We start from the raw sequence: 16,023 nt of genomic DNA, 5'->3' as shown, positions 1-16,023 counted from the left end.
AGTACTGTGGCGTGATCTCAGCTCACTGCAGCCTCTGCCTCCCAGGTTCAAGCAATTCTCTGCCTCATCCTCCTGAGTAGCTGGGATTACAGGCACCTGCAACCACGCTTGGCTAATTTTTGTATTTTTAGTAGAGACCGGGTTTCACCATGCTGGCCAGCCTGGTCTTGAACTCCTGACCTCATGATCCACCCGCTTCAGCCTTCCAAAGTGCTGGGATTACAGGTGTGAGCCATCACGCCTGGCTGGTTATTTCTATATATGACCATCATTTTCCTTTCTTTTCTTCTTTTCTTTCTTTTTATTTGAGACAGGCTCTTGCTCTGTCGCCCAGGCTGGAGTGCAGTGGTGCAGTCACTGCTCACTGTAGCCTCGACATCCCAGGTTCAAGTGATCCTCCCAACTCAGCCTCCCAAGTAGCTGAGACTATGCCTGGCTAATTTTTGTATTTTCAGCAGAGACAGGGTTTTGCCATGTTGCACAGGCTGGTCTTGAACTTCTGTGTTCAAGAGATCTGCTTGCCTCGGCACTACAAAGTGTTGGGATTATAGACATGAGTCGTGGTGCCCAGCCTGACTATTTTCTGTATACACACATTTACAATGCTTCAAAACAAAAAATCAGGGCACGATATAACCACTATTTTGCAATCTTTTGATAACTTATTTTGCAAAAAATTTTGATAAATTATTTTGCAAAATATTTGATAATACATTGGGGGCATCTTTTCATGTGTGCATATAAAGAGCTAATAGTCTATTTTTATTTCATTTTTATTATTTATTTATGTATTTATTTTGAGACAGGATCTCACTCTGTAACCCAGACTGGAGTGCAGTGGCATGAACATGGCTTACTGAATCCTCAACCTCTCTGGCCCAAGCAATCTTCCCATCTCAGTCACCAGTAGCTGGGACTTCAGATGTGCACCACCACACCTGGCTAATTTTTGTATACTTTGTAGAGATGAGGTTTCACCATGTTGCCCAAGCTGGTCTCGAACTTTTGGACTCAAGCCATCTGCCCACCTCTAGCTTTCCAAAGCACTGGAATTATGGGCGTGAACCACCATGCCAGCCTATTTTTAATTTTTATCAAGTGGAGAAAAAATTAACAAGAATAGAAACAACCTGGATACTATTATTGACAATTTTAATGTGATAGATTTAGAATCTTATATTCTACACAAATATATTGAAAACTTTGTATCCGACATTGTTTATAAATGCCTATAGGACATTTAGAAAAACTGGCTAAATGACAAATGTTACAAAATTCCAAAAGGAAAAGAGTTCGCGTAGGACATTTGACCATAATTTATTAAAACTAAAAAAATTAAATATCTAAACATGGGGATATATTTTAAAAATTCTAGATTATCCTTGGCCTGAGTATATAAACAAATACTCCTAATATTAAAGAATAATGTGCTGTGTTCATAAACATTTTATAGGAATGTAAAATTAGATAAATGTTAAGAAATGTAACAATGCAATTTTTACACTAAATAGATTAAAGAAAAAAAGCCATATTCTAGAGGCTAAGAGGGAATTTGATACAGCCATTCTAAATTTTAAAATCTTGATTAAATAGAAATGGAATGGAACTTTAATACAAAAATAAATATACAAATGAACAAAGACCAATAAAGCCAGTTCCATGAAAGTCAAGAGTGAGATAATGATGCCCACCACCCTTAATATTTCATGAAGACTATTCTAAAAGGTATAATCAATGCAATATCACTTTATTTTTTTTGAGATGGAATCTCACTTTGTTGCCCAGGCTAGCATGCAGTGGCTCAATCTGAGCTCACTATAACCTCTGCCTCCCGAACTCAAGCGTTTCTCTTGCCTCAGCCTCCCGAGTAGCTGGGATTACAGGTGCGTGCCACCATGCCCAGCTAATTTTTTTTGTATTTTTAGTAGAGACAGGGTTTCACCATGTTGGCCAGGCTGGTCTCAAATGCCTGACCTCAAGTGATCCACCCACCTCAGCCTCCCAAAGTGTTGGGATTACAGGCGTGAGCCACCATGTCTGGCAATATGACATTTTGGAAAGGGAGAAACAGAATTATCATCATTTGCAGATGATAGGATGTTTACCTAGAAAATCTAAGAGAAATTGCCCAAGAGTATGATTAGAATTTAAATAATTCAGTCAAGTGATCAGATAAAAGGTAAATACATTGAAGAAGTCATTTATTCATTAGCAATAATGAATCAGAAAATAAAGTGAAAAATTGTGATTCAAAAAGCAAGTAGGCTAATCATTCAAAAAGCAAGCAGGTTAAAAAGCACAGTTCCTGGTAGACAGGATGTTATAGAAGTAAGCTGTAATAATCTTAGTTATTGATTTTATAGATTTTTAGGGGTGAAATTACTGAGACAAAAGATACAAACATTTTTAAGCTTCTTGATGCATATATTCAAATTATTCTTTTAACTTCTTTTTTTTTTTTTTTTTGAGATAGAGTTTCACTTTTGTTGCCCAGGCTGGAGTCCAATGGCCTGATCTCTGATCACTGTAACCTCCATCTCCTGGGATTAAGTGATTCTCCTGCCTGAGCCTCCCCAGTAGCTGGGATTACAGGCATGCACCACCATGCCTGGCTAATTTTTGTGTTTTTGGTAAGAGGGAGTTTTACCGTGTTGGTCAGGCTGGTCTTGAACTCCAGACCTCAAGTGATCCACCTGCCTCGGCCTCCCAGAGTATTGGGATTACAGGCATGAGCCAGCATGCCCAACCTGTTTTAACTTTTAATTGAAGTATAACATGCATATAGACACTTTGGGAGGCTGAGGCGGGTGAATCACTTGAGGTCAGGAGTTCAAGCCCAGCCTGGCCAACATGGTGAAATTTCACCTCTACTAAAAACACAAAAATTAGCCGGGCATGGTGGTGGGCACCTGTAGTCCCAGCTACTTGGGAGTCGGGGGCAGGAGAATTGCTTCAACCTGGGAGGCAGAGGTTGCAGTGAGCCAATATCAAACCACTGCTCTTTAGCCTAGGTGACCGAGCAAGACTGCCTTGAAAAAGAAAAACAAAACAAGATAAAACAAACAAACAAAAAAAACCCATGGAGATAGAAAAGCCATGCATATAGAAAAAATGTGCATATACAAAGCTGGTCATCAGTCCACAGATCAAGAAAGAACCTTTCTAGTACCCCAAGAACCCTTCGTATGTCTCCTTCTATTCCCTGGCCATCTTCCTCCCCAGAGTGTTTCTGACTTTAACAACATACTTTAACAACATTGCCTGTTTTGCACTTCATAAGAATAGAATCATACATATGTACTCTTTTGTGTTTGGATTCTCTTGCTCAGCATTATGTTATTAAGATTCATCCCTCTTTGCTCAGGTGGTTGTAGGTTACTTGTATTGCTGTATATTATTTCATTGTATAAATAGACCACAATCTTCTATTCTTTTGTTGATGGGCATTTGGGTAGTTTTCAATTTGGGGCTATTACAGAGTGCTGCTTTGGAGGTCATATGGAACATTTTGAACCCAGCACTGCTATGGTATCTCGAAGAGCAGTGACTTTTAGCATATTGGCTTATAGTCTTCTGGACTATAGATACTGGATATTCATAGTGGGTCCTGTCAGCAGTGGCAGTGGCATAGCAGCACCCTTAAATGGCTTCATGAGTAGAGGGCAATGAAAAGAGGGAACCAGAGCAAAAAAGGAAGAAAAAGATGGATGCTGTATGAAGGACTATGACTGACAGACTGGTTCATGAGCCTAGTGAGACAAACCTGTTTTGAACTCCGGGCTACTGGCTACTGATAGGAATATAATTTTAAATTAGAACTACAACCAATAGAGTTCTGGAAACATCTGAGTTGCCCCCTTTTTAAACTTATATTTTAAGTTCAGGGGTACAGCGGGGATATGTTATATAAGTAAACCTATGTCATGGGGGTTTGTTGTACAGATTATTTCATCACCCAGGTATTAAGCCTAGTATTCATTAGTTATTTGTCCTGACCCTCTCCCTCCTCCCACCCTCCACCCTCTAATAGGTCCCAGTGTCTGTTGTTCCCCTCTATGTGTCCATGTGTTTTCATCATTTAGCTCCCACTTATAAGTAGGAACATGCAGTATTTGGTTTTCTGTTCCAGCATTAGTTTGCTAAGGATAATGGCCTCCAGCTCCATCCATGTTCCTGCAAAGGGCATGACATTGTTCTTTTTTATGGCTGCATAGTATTCAATGAGGGATATGTACCATATTATTTTATCCAGTCTACCATTGATGGGCATTTATGTTGATTTCATGTCTTTGTTATTGAGAATAGTGCTTCAGTGAATGTACACATGCACATGTCTCTATGATAGACTGATTTATATTCCTTTGGGCATATACCCAATAATGGGATTGCTGAATCAAATGGTAGTTCTTTCTGTCTTTAGGTCTTTGAGGAATCGTCACACTGCTTTCCACAATGTTTGAATTAATAATTTGCACTCTTATCAACAGTGTATGTGTTCCTTTTTCTCCACAACCTTGCCACAGTCTGTTATTTTTTGTCTTTTAAATAATGGCCATTCTGACTGGTGTGAGATGGTATCTCATTGTGCTTTTAATTTCTCTAATGATCTGGACACAGGAACCAGCAAAGATTTCATGATGAAGATGCCAAAAGCAATTATAACAAAAGCAAAAATTGACAAATCGGATCTTATTAAACTAAAGAGCTTCTGCACAGCAAAAAAGCTATCAATAGAATAAAAAGACAACTTACAGAATGGGAGAAATTGTTTACAAACTATGCATCTGACAAATGTCTAATATCCAGCATCTACAAGGAACTTAGATAAATTTATAAGAAAAAGACAACCCCATTAAAAATGGGCAAAGGACATGAACAGACACTTTTCAAAAGAAGAAATACATGTGGTCAACAAGCATATGAGTTCCCTTTTTATTATTTGCTATGAGGGAACTGTGTCTTATTAGTTTTTGTGTCCCAGCACAAAGCCTGACACCGAGCAACTGCTAACAAAATATTTGTGGATTTATTTAATGAGAGTTGGGAGGAGGTGGAGAACGGAGGGTGGGGAGCATCACACATAAATGCGCATGCTTCAAATGTGATGATCTCTTCCTGATGTGATCAGACCAAAAATACAAAACAGAAACACGATCTGTGCCATGGGTCCTGGCCCTTTTTGCTTCTGCCAGTGTGTGTGAGGAGATGCAGAGGCAAATTCCGTGGCAGTTAGAAAGAGAACTGGAGGCCAAGATGGAGCGGAGGGAACATTTAACCTTAACTTTCCACAGTCCTGAGGTTCCCAAAATAAAGGGGGACCGGAGATACCAAAGGGTGAGGAGGAATCTAATTGAAAGTCAGATGGGAAGAAGAGGACTTACTTAAAGGTGGGGCTAGACAGAGCATCCTAAAGAGAGAAAAGATCACCCTGAAAATTTTGTGTGTTTTTTTTAGGAGTAGGGATAGATATTCATAAATCAAACACACATGGGAATGCTTGAAGTAGAGAAGAGTAGGTGACCTGGGGGATCAGAGGTTATCCTTTCAAGTAGGCAATATTTCCCTCATCCTTGTAGCCTACCCTCCCTGCCAACAAACATCCAAGTGCCTCGATGTCATCCCAGAGGCGGCAGCAGCATGTGGATCAGGCACACATTTACATCCGAATGCTCTGTGGCAGCCTCTGTAGTTTTAGCCTCTTAATGCTGATCAGCATGTCCCCACTGAACTGGGTGCAGTTCCTGGTGAACAGGAATGGCCTTGAGCTCTACGCAGGACTCTGGACCTTATGCAACCATGAGCTGTGCTGGAGCCACACACCCAAGCCACCCTGTGAGTGACATCAAATTAAATGCCACAGGTCCCCCACAATTCCAGAGCTTTCTGTCCACACAAATCGGCCCTTCATCCTTCTTCCTCCAAGATCTTTTGGCCTTCACCTCTCCTAGTGCAGGATGGATTTCACCCAAGTTGTCAATGTAGCCGTTTCTTTGGTATCCTCAGTGTACCCCTTTTCCTTCCTATTCCAGGTTGTTTTCAGTCCTAAATAATGGGTTATACTCTCTTTACTCTATGGGAAGAACAGTTTGTTTGTTTGTTTTTAGAGACAGGGTCTTGCTCTATCACCTAGCCAAAGTGCAGTAGCGCTATCATTGCTCACTGCAGCCTCCACCTCCAGGGCTCAAGCAATCTTCCCACTCAACCTCCTGAATAGGTGGGACTACAGATGTGTGCCACCACTCCTGGCCAATTTTTAAAATTCTTTTCTAGAGACAAGGTTTCATTATGTTGTCCAGGCTGGTCTCAAGTGATCCTCCCAAAGTACTGGGACTATAGGTGTGAGCCACTATACCTGCCCTAGGAAAAACTATTTTGTTATTTACAAGGTGTTACTGCTAAGCATTGTGATTGATATTCTAATGTGGCTTGCTGAATTAGAAGAGAAGTGGCAGATCATAGCTGGAAGATAAGCAAATATCTTTTTTTTTTTTTTTTGAGACGGAGTTTCACTCATGTTACCCAGGCTGGAGTGCAATGGCGCGATCTCGGCTCACCGCAACCTCCGCCTCCTGGGTTCAGGCAATTCTCCTGCCTCAGCCTCCTGAGTAGCTGGGATTACAGGCACGCGCCACCATGCCCAGCTAATTTTTTGTATTTTTAGTAGAGACGCGGTTTCACCATGTTGGCCAGGATGGTCTCAATCTCTTGACCTTGTGATCCACCCGCCTCGGCCTCCCAAAGTGCTGGGATTACAGGCTTGAGCCACCGCGCCCAGAGATAAGCAAATATCTTAACCTCTGTTACATTTAACATTCAAGGGCAGCTTGTTCTTCTCCTAGCAGGGGAAGAGAACTTAAATCTATGTTAGATATGTGGTATAACAAATGCCCGCTATGAAGATAATATTATTTATGTGAATTTAAATAAATCTGAAAGTGCAACACAAAATATTTCAAAATAAATTTTTGGGGCTAAAAATATCATATGCATGAGTTTTCCAATCAAACCAAAAACTTAGAGGAAAGATAACATTACACTGACAGTTTTCCCATCATCCACAAGATACAAATTTACACAAAGAAATTTATATCTTGTGGGTGATAGGAAAGAAAAGATACTGGCTGTCCTCAGCATCTTTATGAAAATACACTGAGTAGGCATCAGTTGGGCACAGTGCTGAGCAAGGCACTAACGACAACAGTAAGAAATTACAAGGTTTCTATCTGGCGTTAAAAAGAGGGAAATGCTATTAAAAGAAGGAAAATATGTGATGTGTGTATTCATCTGTATTAGCATAGACTACATCTCAAAGTGCATCTATGAAACCAGGGCCTCTGGATAGGAATATTGGGTGGATATTGTGAAAGAAAACATGTACGAGTAAACCATCTATTCTCCTCATGTAAGCAGGAGTCCCATCTATTCTCTTCACATAAGCAGGAGGAGAGCACCTGAGCCCTACTCTGAGGTAGAGCATCATTTATTTGGCCATGGGGTGTGACATTTGAAATTAAGGGGCAGTATCCTGCATGATCTTGAGAAGAAACTAAAAGGCAGGCAGACAATTCAATGGCATAAAAAGAAAAACTAGAGAAAATATTTGCAACAATTATGAAAGACAAAGGTTAATGGCCTTAATATAGTAAAAGGATACACAAAGTATTAAAAAATACACAAGTTCTCTTTGAACAGACATGCGCAAAAACAAGAACTATTACTGTCTAATAAACATGGTAAAAGTAATTTAACCTCAATCAATCATGAAAGAAAGGTAAATCGAATGAATAACAAGATGTAACTTTTTAAACACCATATTAACATATTTTTAAATGATAATGCAACTGCTATACACTCCCATACACATTACTGTACATACCATGCAATGGTATAACCAAAGCAATATGATTAGGTATATCCAGAGACTTAAAAATGTTTATCTCCGGCCGGGCACAGTGGCTGACACCTGTAATCCTAGCACTTTGGGAGGCCGAGGCGGCAGATCACATGAGGTTGGGAGTTTGAGATCAGCCTGACCAACATGGAGAAACCCTGTCTCTAGTAAAAAATACAAAATTAGCCAGGCGTGGTGGTGGATGCCTGTAATCCCAGCTACTCAGGAGGCTGAGACAGGAGAATCGCTTGAACCCAGGAGGCGGAGGTTGTAGTGAGCCGAGATCACGCCATTGCACTCCAGCCTGGGCAACAAGAGTGAAACTCCGTTTCAAAAATAAAAATAAAAATAATAAAAATAAAAAAAGTTCATCTCCTTTGAGTCAATAATTCCCTTTCTAGAAATTAATTCCAAGGAAATAACGAGAAATGGATTAAAAGATTTAGGCAAAAAGATTAAGCTACAGTTATATTTATGTAACTGGGTGCCCAGGCTAGAATTTAGGCCTTAGATTATTATTTAAATCTTAAATAAATTAGGGCTGGGTGTGGTGGCTCACGCCTGTAATCCTACTGTTACCAGAAAGGGGTCCTGATCCAGACCCTATAAGAAGATTCTTGGATATTGGGCAAGAATGAATTCGAGGTAAGTCCATAGAGTAAAGTGAAAGCAAGTTTATTAAGAAAGTAAAGGAATCAAAGAATGGCTACTCCACAGGAAGAACAGCCCCGAGGGCTGCTGGTTGCCCATTTTTATGCCTATTTCTTGCATATTCACAAGGGGTGAATTACTCATAAATTTTCTGGGAAAGGGGTAGGCAATTCCTGAACTAAGGGTTCCTCCCCTTTTTAGATCATATAGGATAAATTCCTGACATTGCCATGGCAAACTGTCGTGGCCCTGGTGGGAGTGTCTTTTAGTGTGCTAATGCATTATAATTCACATATAGTGAGCAGTGAGGATGACCAGAGGTCACTTTTGTTGCCATCTTGGTTCTGGTGGGTTTTGGCTGGCTTCTTACCATAGCCTGTTGTATCAGAGCCGTCTTTTATGACCTGTATTTTGTGCTGACCTCCTATCATCCCATGACTAAGAATGCCTTAACCTTCTGGGAATGCAGCCCAGTGGGTTTCAGCCTTATTTTACCCAGCTCCTATTCAAGATGGAGTTGCTCTGGTTCAAATGCCTCTGACATCAGCAATTTGGGAGGCTGAGGTAGGGGGTCACTTGAGCTCAGGAGTTTGAGACCAGCCTGAGCAACAAGGTGAAACCCTGTCTCTACAAAAGGTATAAATATAATTACAGGTAGTGGGCACCTGTAATTCCAGCTCCTGAAGAGGCTGAGGTGGGAGAATTGCTTGAGCCTGGGAGGCAGAGGTTATAGTGAGCTGAGATTGTGCCACTGTACTCCAGCCTGGGCAAAAAGGGTGAGACCCTGTCTGAAAAGAAAAACAAACAAACAAAAAAAAACTTTAACAAATTAGAATCCTGAAATTATGTCACTTAAAGCAGTTTATTTCTTGGAGCCCTGGATTCACCTTTATGCAGATAAAGAAAATCAAGAAAATCAAGCCAGCCAGTCACTCAGATTTTCTAGAGTCACTTTGTCACTCATCTTTGTTTATGCTTTGTTTTATCTTTACAGACTATAATTGTTTAGAGAAAGTCAACTGAGTCCTCAAGGTACATAATTATAAATCAAGTATCCACCTTATTTTCCATGTTGTTATAACTAGTTCTAATTCAAGAGTCAGTAATTAGTCTGCAATACAGATCTCATAAGGAATCCCCCAAAATGTAATCAAAATGTCCAGGCCTCATCTTCCTGTGACAATAATATAATGTTATTATTGCCTGAATGCATTATTATTATTATTGTTTGTTTATTTATTTATTTTTGAGATGGAATCTCATTCTGTTGCCCAGACTGCAGTGCAGTGGCATGATGTTGGCTCACTGCAACCTCTGTCCCCCAGGCTCAAGCAATTCTCGTGACTCAGCCTCCCGAGTAGCTGGGATTATAGGTGTGCACCACTGCACCTGGCTAATTTTTGTCTTTTTAATAGAGATGGGGTTTTACCATGTTGGCTAGGCTGGTCTTGCTCTCATGACCTCAAGTCATCCGTCTGCCTCAGCCTCCCAAATTGCTGGGATTACAGATGTGACCACCGTGCCCGGCCTTCAAATACGTTATTATCTAATAATTATTGTCCAATTCAATGACTTCAAACTTTTACCTACTGGATTGCGAGAATTTAGCTCCCCTCCCTGACAGTTTCCTCAGTCATTTTCACAAGTTTCACAGGGGCTATCTCAGGTGTGTTCAAGAATGTGCATGCACATATTCCTATTCCCTGGGCTCGTTTCAGGGTGTTGTGCTTCTGTCTCTGACTTCACCTGGATCTAGATGACTGATAGCCTCTCTGCTGTGGCTGTTGCTAATGGGATGAAGAAGGGATGGGGAGGAGAGGACACTATCCATCACTTTTACTAGGAAGTCTCAAGTGTAGAACAGACCCGTCTCTTATTTTCCCATAGCACTGGTGAGATCAGGCGGAAATGTAAACGATATATTGCCACAGAGAGTAATTTGAACTGTTTTGCAGAGCACGGGAAAGAAAGGATAAGCCTTTTTTAGTCAAGGCACTGGGCACTCTAGAGTTAGTACCCCAAGAATACAATACACACTGGCAAGCTGTATAGGGATTCTGGCACTCCAACGGGGTTACAGGGGAACCTAAACACTAAGCAGATTTCATAGACACCTCTTAAGGGTCCTAAGTCTCCACCAGGATCATTTCCATTCCAAAACCACCCCCTTTGGGCACTTCCTCTGAGCCTGGAGAAGTCATGTGTTGGCCTTCTCTGCCTTGAATGCAGTCACAATGGCAGCAGCATGGAAGTTCATATTTGGCTAAATAAGTGAGCTGATTCCCCAGCTTGTCTCCAGCAGCACCACTTTCCCAAAACTCCCTGTCCCAGTCTTACCTCCACAACAATAGAAGGAGATCCAGCCCATTATTTACAAACTGCCAAGTGGTAAATGTTCTCATTTCACTGAGATCTGAGGGGATGCCACAAAACACTACTGTTTTCTGGTTGGGTGGTGCCCCCTCCAATCTTGGTAGCTTTCACATCCTACCCAATGGTACTCTGAAGTGTGGCATCCCTGACTGATACTGGACTGATCCTGAGAACATCTACAAAAATCTTCCCCAAGTTTTTCAGATTATTTGTACTTCCTCCCCAAATTGAAAGTGATATCCTTTCTTTTCCCAAGGTATTAGCTTGGGAGGGGTGCCTTGGTATTATTGTAACTTAAGTCCACATTAAAGTATATCACTAAGGAAAACTTCAGAAATGTTTGGATACAGTTGACCCACACAGGTAACACATGGGTGTTCATTTTATCTCAGGCCCTCCTTTTTTCTAGACCAAGGCTTCTTACTGAAACATACAACCAGGGCCTTTTGTAACTTAGATCCTAAGATTTTTGAAACTTTGATGAGTAAGCTGCTGTAAAAACTGTTGTTTAAAAGCTGAAATTAGTTTTGGTGTTACAGGAGACGGAAGCTTGAAATCAGCTTTTGGATACTTATTTATTTATAGTAATATTAATTTAAAAACTATAAAGTTAACCAAATGCAGATGTCTTAGACTCTGAACCTAAGTGTTTAGTTTGTTTATATAATTTGTTGTACATGATTATTCCTAATAGGCTTGGTTACTTGGAGAAAGTTAGGCTCTTCTATGTTGCAAATCTTTAATTGTTCCTGTGGAGTTGTTACGATCTTGTTTATGTAGTTTTCAGGAGATGAGAAGGTAACACAGAGAGAATTGTAAGAAATATATAAAGTTGCAGTCTTCCTCTCCTGGTAGAAGAGGGACTGGACTTTATACATTAGACTGGAGTTGGACAGGAAATATTCTTGACAGTGCTTCTTGGTGTTTTGAATATTAGAATCATTTGAATTAGCATAAGGTAAAGAGTCAACTTATTTATAAAGATTCAGAAGAATCAGCCAGGTGTGGTGGCTCAAACCTGTGATCCCAGCACTTTGGCAGGCAGAGGTGGGCAGATCGCTTGAGCTCAGGATTTCGAGACCAGCCTGGGCAATGTGGTGAAATCCCATCTCCACCAAAAATACAAAAAATTAGCTGGGTGTGGTGGTGCGCAACTGTGGTTCCAGATATTCAGGAGGCTGAACTGGGAGGATCACTTGAGCCTGGGAGGCACAGGGCAGTAAGCAGAGATCATGCTATTGCACTCCAGCCTGGGTTACAGAGTGAGATCCCATCTCAAAGAAAAAGATAAAGACAAAAAAAAAAAAAAAAAAAAAAAAAAAAAAAAAAAAAAAAAAAAAAAAAAAAAAAAAAAAAAAAAAAAAAAAAAGATTCAGAAGAATCACACAGACTCCCAAGGCAGGAAGTTCACTGGACCTTAGAAGATTCCAGGGGAGGCTGGGATCTCAGATAAAGAAAATCAAGCCAGCCAGTCACTCGGATTTTCTAGAGTCACTCTGTCACTCATCTTTGTTTATACTTTGTTTTTATCTCTACAGCTCAGTTTTTCCTGTTTATTAGTGTGTAAATGCCTAAAAGGTGATACCCTGGTCAAATTTTACATCTTCTCAGTTCAAGCAAGCAAAAGAAGAAATCCAGATTTCCAAGTGTAAGAATAAAATTGTTGCAGCATGGGTCAGGTTCCTTTCCTTAGTCCAGTTTGCTATAGTCAGAGGGCCCAGAGCTAGAGACAAAGGCTGCTGGAGCCCATGGAGGACTGTGGACTAAATACCACAAAGGATGCCCGTTACCCTGGGCTTCATACAGCTCAATCTGGGCTTATGTTCTGGCTGGCTACATATACTGCTAATTCTGAATAATCCAGTCTTCAGAAAATGTGCAGCTTGTGAATTATTATGTTTTAATGTGGCTCACTTGTTGGGGGCCACAAAGGAACTTAACCTCTGTGGGTAGGGGTGTGGTTTCTCTTAATGGAAATTCCTGTAATTCATTGTATTACTAAATGGCAGGTTCTAGAGAACAAAATGAAACAACGAGGCAGATATTAGACCAGATAAGCTTGATACATAATTTCTGCTCTCTGGGTTACTCAGCAGCTGGGCTTGGATTCTTAGGCATGTAAGTGGTTAGAGAACTTTCAGTGGTGGGGGCGACTGATCCCCTGTCATTGGGACAGAAAAAGAAGCTAGACAAGGAGTCACCTTATAAAGGACACTGAAGATATTCCTGGGTCTCTGGTAGCTCAGAAAAGCTACAATTACTTGTAAGTTACCTTCTAAATATTCAGTAAAATATTGCTGGGGAAGTCAAAGGAAGAAACTGATCCATCGTAGGGATGTGGTAGCAAAAAAGTAAGGTTGAGCATGTCCCTCCTGCTCTCTTACCAACATCCAGTCCACAGTGGGAAAGCCAAGGAGAAGACACCTAGATCCAAGACATGGAAGAAGGAGAGGTGTGGCTCTTGGATAAGGGCATTGGAGCAACTTGAACAAATATGAGATAGGACTTTGTGGGGACTCTCAGAATAAAAAAAAAGGGAGACATTTTGTGGTAAGTTCCTGCAGTTTGATAAATTGGGGCTTGAAATCATTATAATATGGGAATTAAAGTAAATGTGGCTGGGTGCAGTGGCTCATGCCTGTAATCCCAGCACTTTGAGAGGCCAAGGTGGGCGGATCACCTGAGGTCAGGTCACTGACCAGCCTGGCCAACATGGTGAAACCCCGTCTTTACTAAAAGAAATACAAAAATTAGCCAGGTGTGGTGGCATGCGCCTGTAATCCCAGCTACTCAGGAGGCTGAGGCAGGAGAATCACTTGGACCCAGGAGGCAGAGGCTGCAGTGAACCTAGATTGTGCTGTTGTACTCCAGCCTGGGTGACAGAGTGAGATTCCCTCTCAAACAAATAATAATAATACAATAAATAAAGTAAACATGACTTCATTTTGTAGTCATAGGCTGACAAGGCCTGTACATGCCAGATACAGCTGAAAGTGAAAGACAAATGGAACTAAGCAATGGGTAAATCATTAAGCAAAATATACTAATAGGATAGAATATTTTGTAGCCATTGAAAATAATATTTACAACAGATATCTGAGGAAATCAAATCATATATTCTTAAGAAAAAAACCCATATGACATCTAGTATCATATCTACTATGTACAGAGGGTAGAAAAATAAAATATTAACAATGGTTTCCATGGGGGGGGGTAAAAAAAAAGGTTTCCTCTAAGTAGTGGGATTATGGCTGATTTTCTTCCTGCTTCTTTGTTCTTTTGTAGTCTTCAATACTTATGTTGAATGTGTATTACTTTTAGAATTAGAAACAAGAAAAAGGTTTAATCTGTTTTGTCATTGGTCACACCTTTTATATGCTAGTTTATATCTAAATCAATGCACACAGGAGTATTTGAATATTATCTTCATTTTAACAATCATAGTAAAGAAATTCCAAGCAAAAAGGATGCCACGTAGCAAGCTCTGCTCCATCCTCCTTTGTCCGTATATCCTTCTCTATGAGTCTATCTGGCTTTCTTAAGGGAAGGTCCCTCACTGGACTAACCACACTCTTCCTTTTCTCTTCTTCATGCAGATTATCTCCAATATTCCAGGGCCTTCTTTCTCATCTCTATCTTCACCATACTCATTGGCCTTGGCTGGCTCTTCAGCTCTTGCCTCCCTAGTAGAGGAAGCATGACCACCAACTTGGATTTGAAGGTATCCATGCTCAGCTTCATCTCAGGTACAGACCAAGACTGGCAGGGAATACCATGGTAAAATAGTCAAGGTAACAAAGTTTCTCCATGGAACTCTCATACTCTTTTTCTTATCTCTTTGCTCTTCTTCAGTATCATGTCAACTTGCCAGCTACCTGCCTTATCTAATTATATAGAACACATCTTAGCTGACTTTACCAGGGTATAAATCCCATTCTCTCATCTTGGTCAATCCCCAAGTTTTTATCTTTTTGATCCTTGCCATACTTCTGGCCTCCAGAGGCCAAAGAGCTGGGTGGTGGCAGGGAAGGCAGACTGAAGATGCTGATGGATTATGACATCTTTCCTTCTGGTCCTAGCTACCTGCTTGCTCCTCTGTCTCAACCTGTTTGTGGCACAGGTTCACTGGCATACTAGGGATGCCATGGAGTCAGATCTCCTATGGACCTATTATCTTAACTGGTGCAGTGACTTCTGTTACACGTTTGCTGGTGAGTCACTCCCCTGCTCTATGCTAGAAGGATGGATAGGGAAATCACTTCTGGAAAGGGAGGCATAATCTAGGAGAAATAGAAACACTGACTATTCATTTTCAGAACACTGATACTTGGAGGGTCAGTATGGTGTAACGAAGGAAGGGTGAATTTTGGAGTGTGAAAACCTAGCATTAGCAACTTGTTATATCACAAAGTGAGGCATGGACAAGTTGAGAAACTTGGCCAAGACCACACAGAAAATAGTGGAACAGAAATCAGAATCTAGGAGGTTCAAGCTTTGTCCTAACCAGTCTGAGAAATACTATAATGCAATTGGAGCACAGGAGGGTAAAGTAACTGTGCTGAGGGAGAGAAGGGTTCACTGAAAAGATGCCTCTTAAACTGGTTATTAAAGGATGGGTAAGAATTTTAAAAGCCAAAAGACCATTGCCTACTGAACCTCACCTCAAATTATTCTCTTCCCCTAGGGATTGTCTTTCTTCTCAACTACTTTACTTCCAGATCTCCTACCCGTGATCAAAGTATCACTGTGATTCCAACAGAGATATCAAGGCTGGGGTTTGGTCCAGTGACTACAGTATCACCTGCTAAAAATGAAGGGCCAAGGTCTAAGATGAAATCTCTAAATGTGAAACAGAAAAATTTACCAAAGGCAGGACTGTGATGGTGATAGGAAAACCGAACTATTGCTTGTCTTAAAAGCAGGGGAGAAGCTGAGTTGGGAATGATTGCATAAATTCTTGGAAACCCTCTTAATATCATGTCCATATTTCTGGAGAAGACAGCATTAAAGCTAATGAAATGTCTTTTGTGTGCATTGGGCCAAAAATATATATGATAGTCACAAAGTAAGTAATAACTCATTTAAGAAAAATATTTCTTAAAAAAAAA

At 40.7% G+C, this 16,023-nt stretch overlaps 2 protein-coding genes across 2 annotated transcripts in view; one reads left to right on the top strand and one right to left on the bottom strand.

Annotated features, from left to right (window-relative positions):
- The first annotated feature begins 4,897 nt into the window (after positions 1-4,897).
- On the top strand, positions 4,898-15,938 carry TMEM202 (transmembrane protein 202). The gene is made up of 5 exons (XM_017548087.2): positions 4,898-5,334; positions 5,577-5,832; positions 14,512-14,661; positions 14,995-15,126; positions 15,600-15,938. The coding sequence occupies exons 1-5, from the start codon at positions 5,206-5,208 to the stop codon at positions 15,794-15,796; spliced, it is 864 nt and encodes a 287-aa protein (XP_017403576.1). The 5' UTR covers positions 4,898-5,205; the 3' UTR covers positions 15,797-15,938.
- Positions 15,688-16,023, bottom strand: part of LOC108317518 — a 140,229-nt gene continuing 139,893 nt past the window's right edge. Inside the window, exon 6 of the mRNA XM_037745520.1 lies at positions 15,688-15,760. The gene's annotated coding sequence lies outside the window, so the exon portion shown is untranslated. The remainder of the gene's footprint in view (positions 15,761-16,023) is intronic.

The sequence above is a fragment of the Cebus imitator genome, unplaced genomic scaffold, assembly GCF_001604975.1.
Source record: "Cebus imitator isolate Cc_AM_T3 unplaced genomic scaffold, Cebus_imitator-1.0 Scaffold203, whole genome shotgun sequence".
Classification (NCBI taxonomy): domain Eukaryota; kingdom Metazoa; phylum Chordata; class Mammalia; order Primates; family Cebidae; genus Cebus; species Cebus imitator.
The sequence above is the reverse complement of the archived record's forward strand: the minus strand, read 5'-3'. Positions and strand labels throughout refer to the sequence as shown.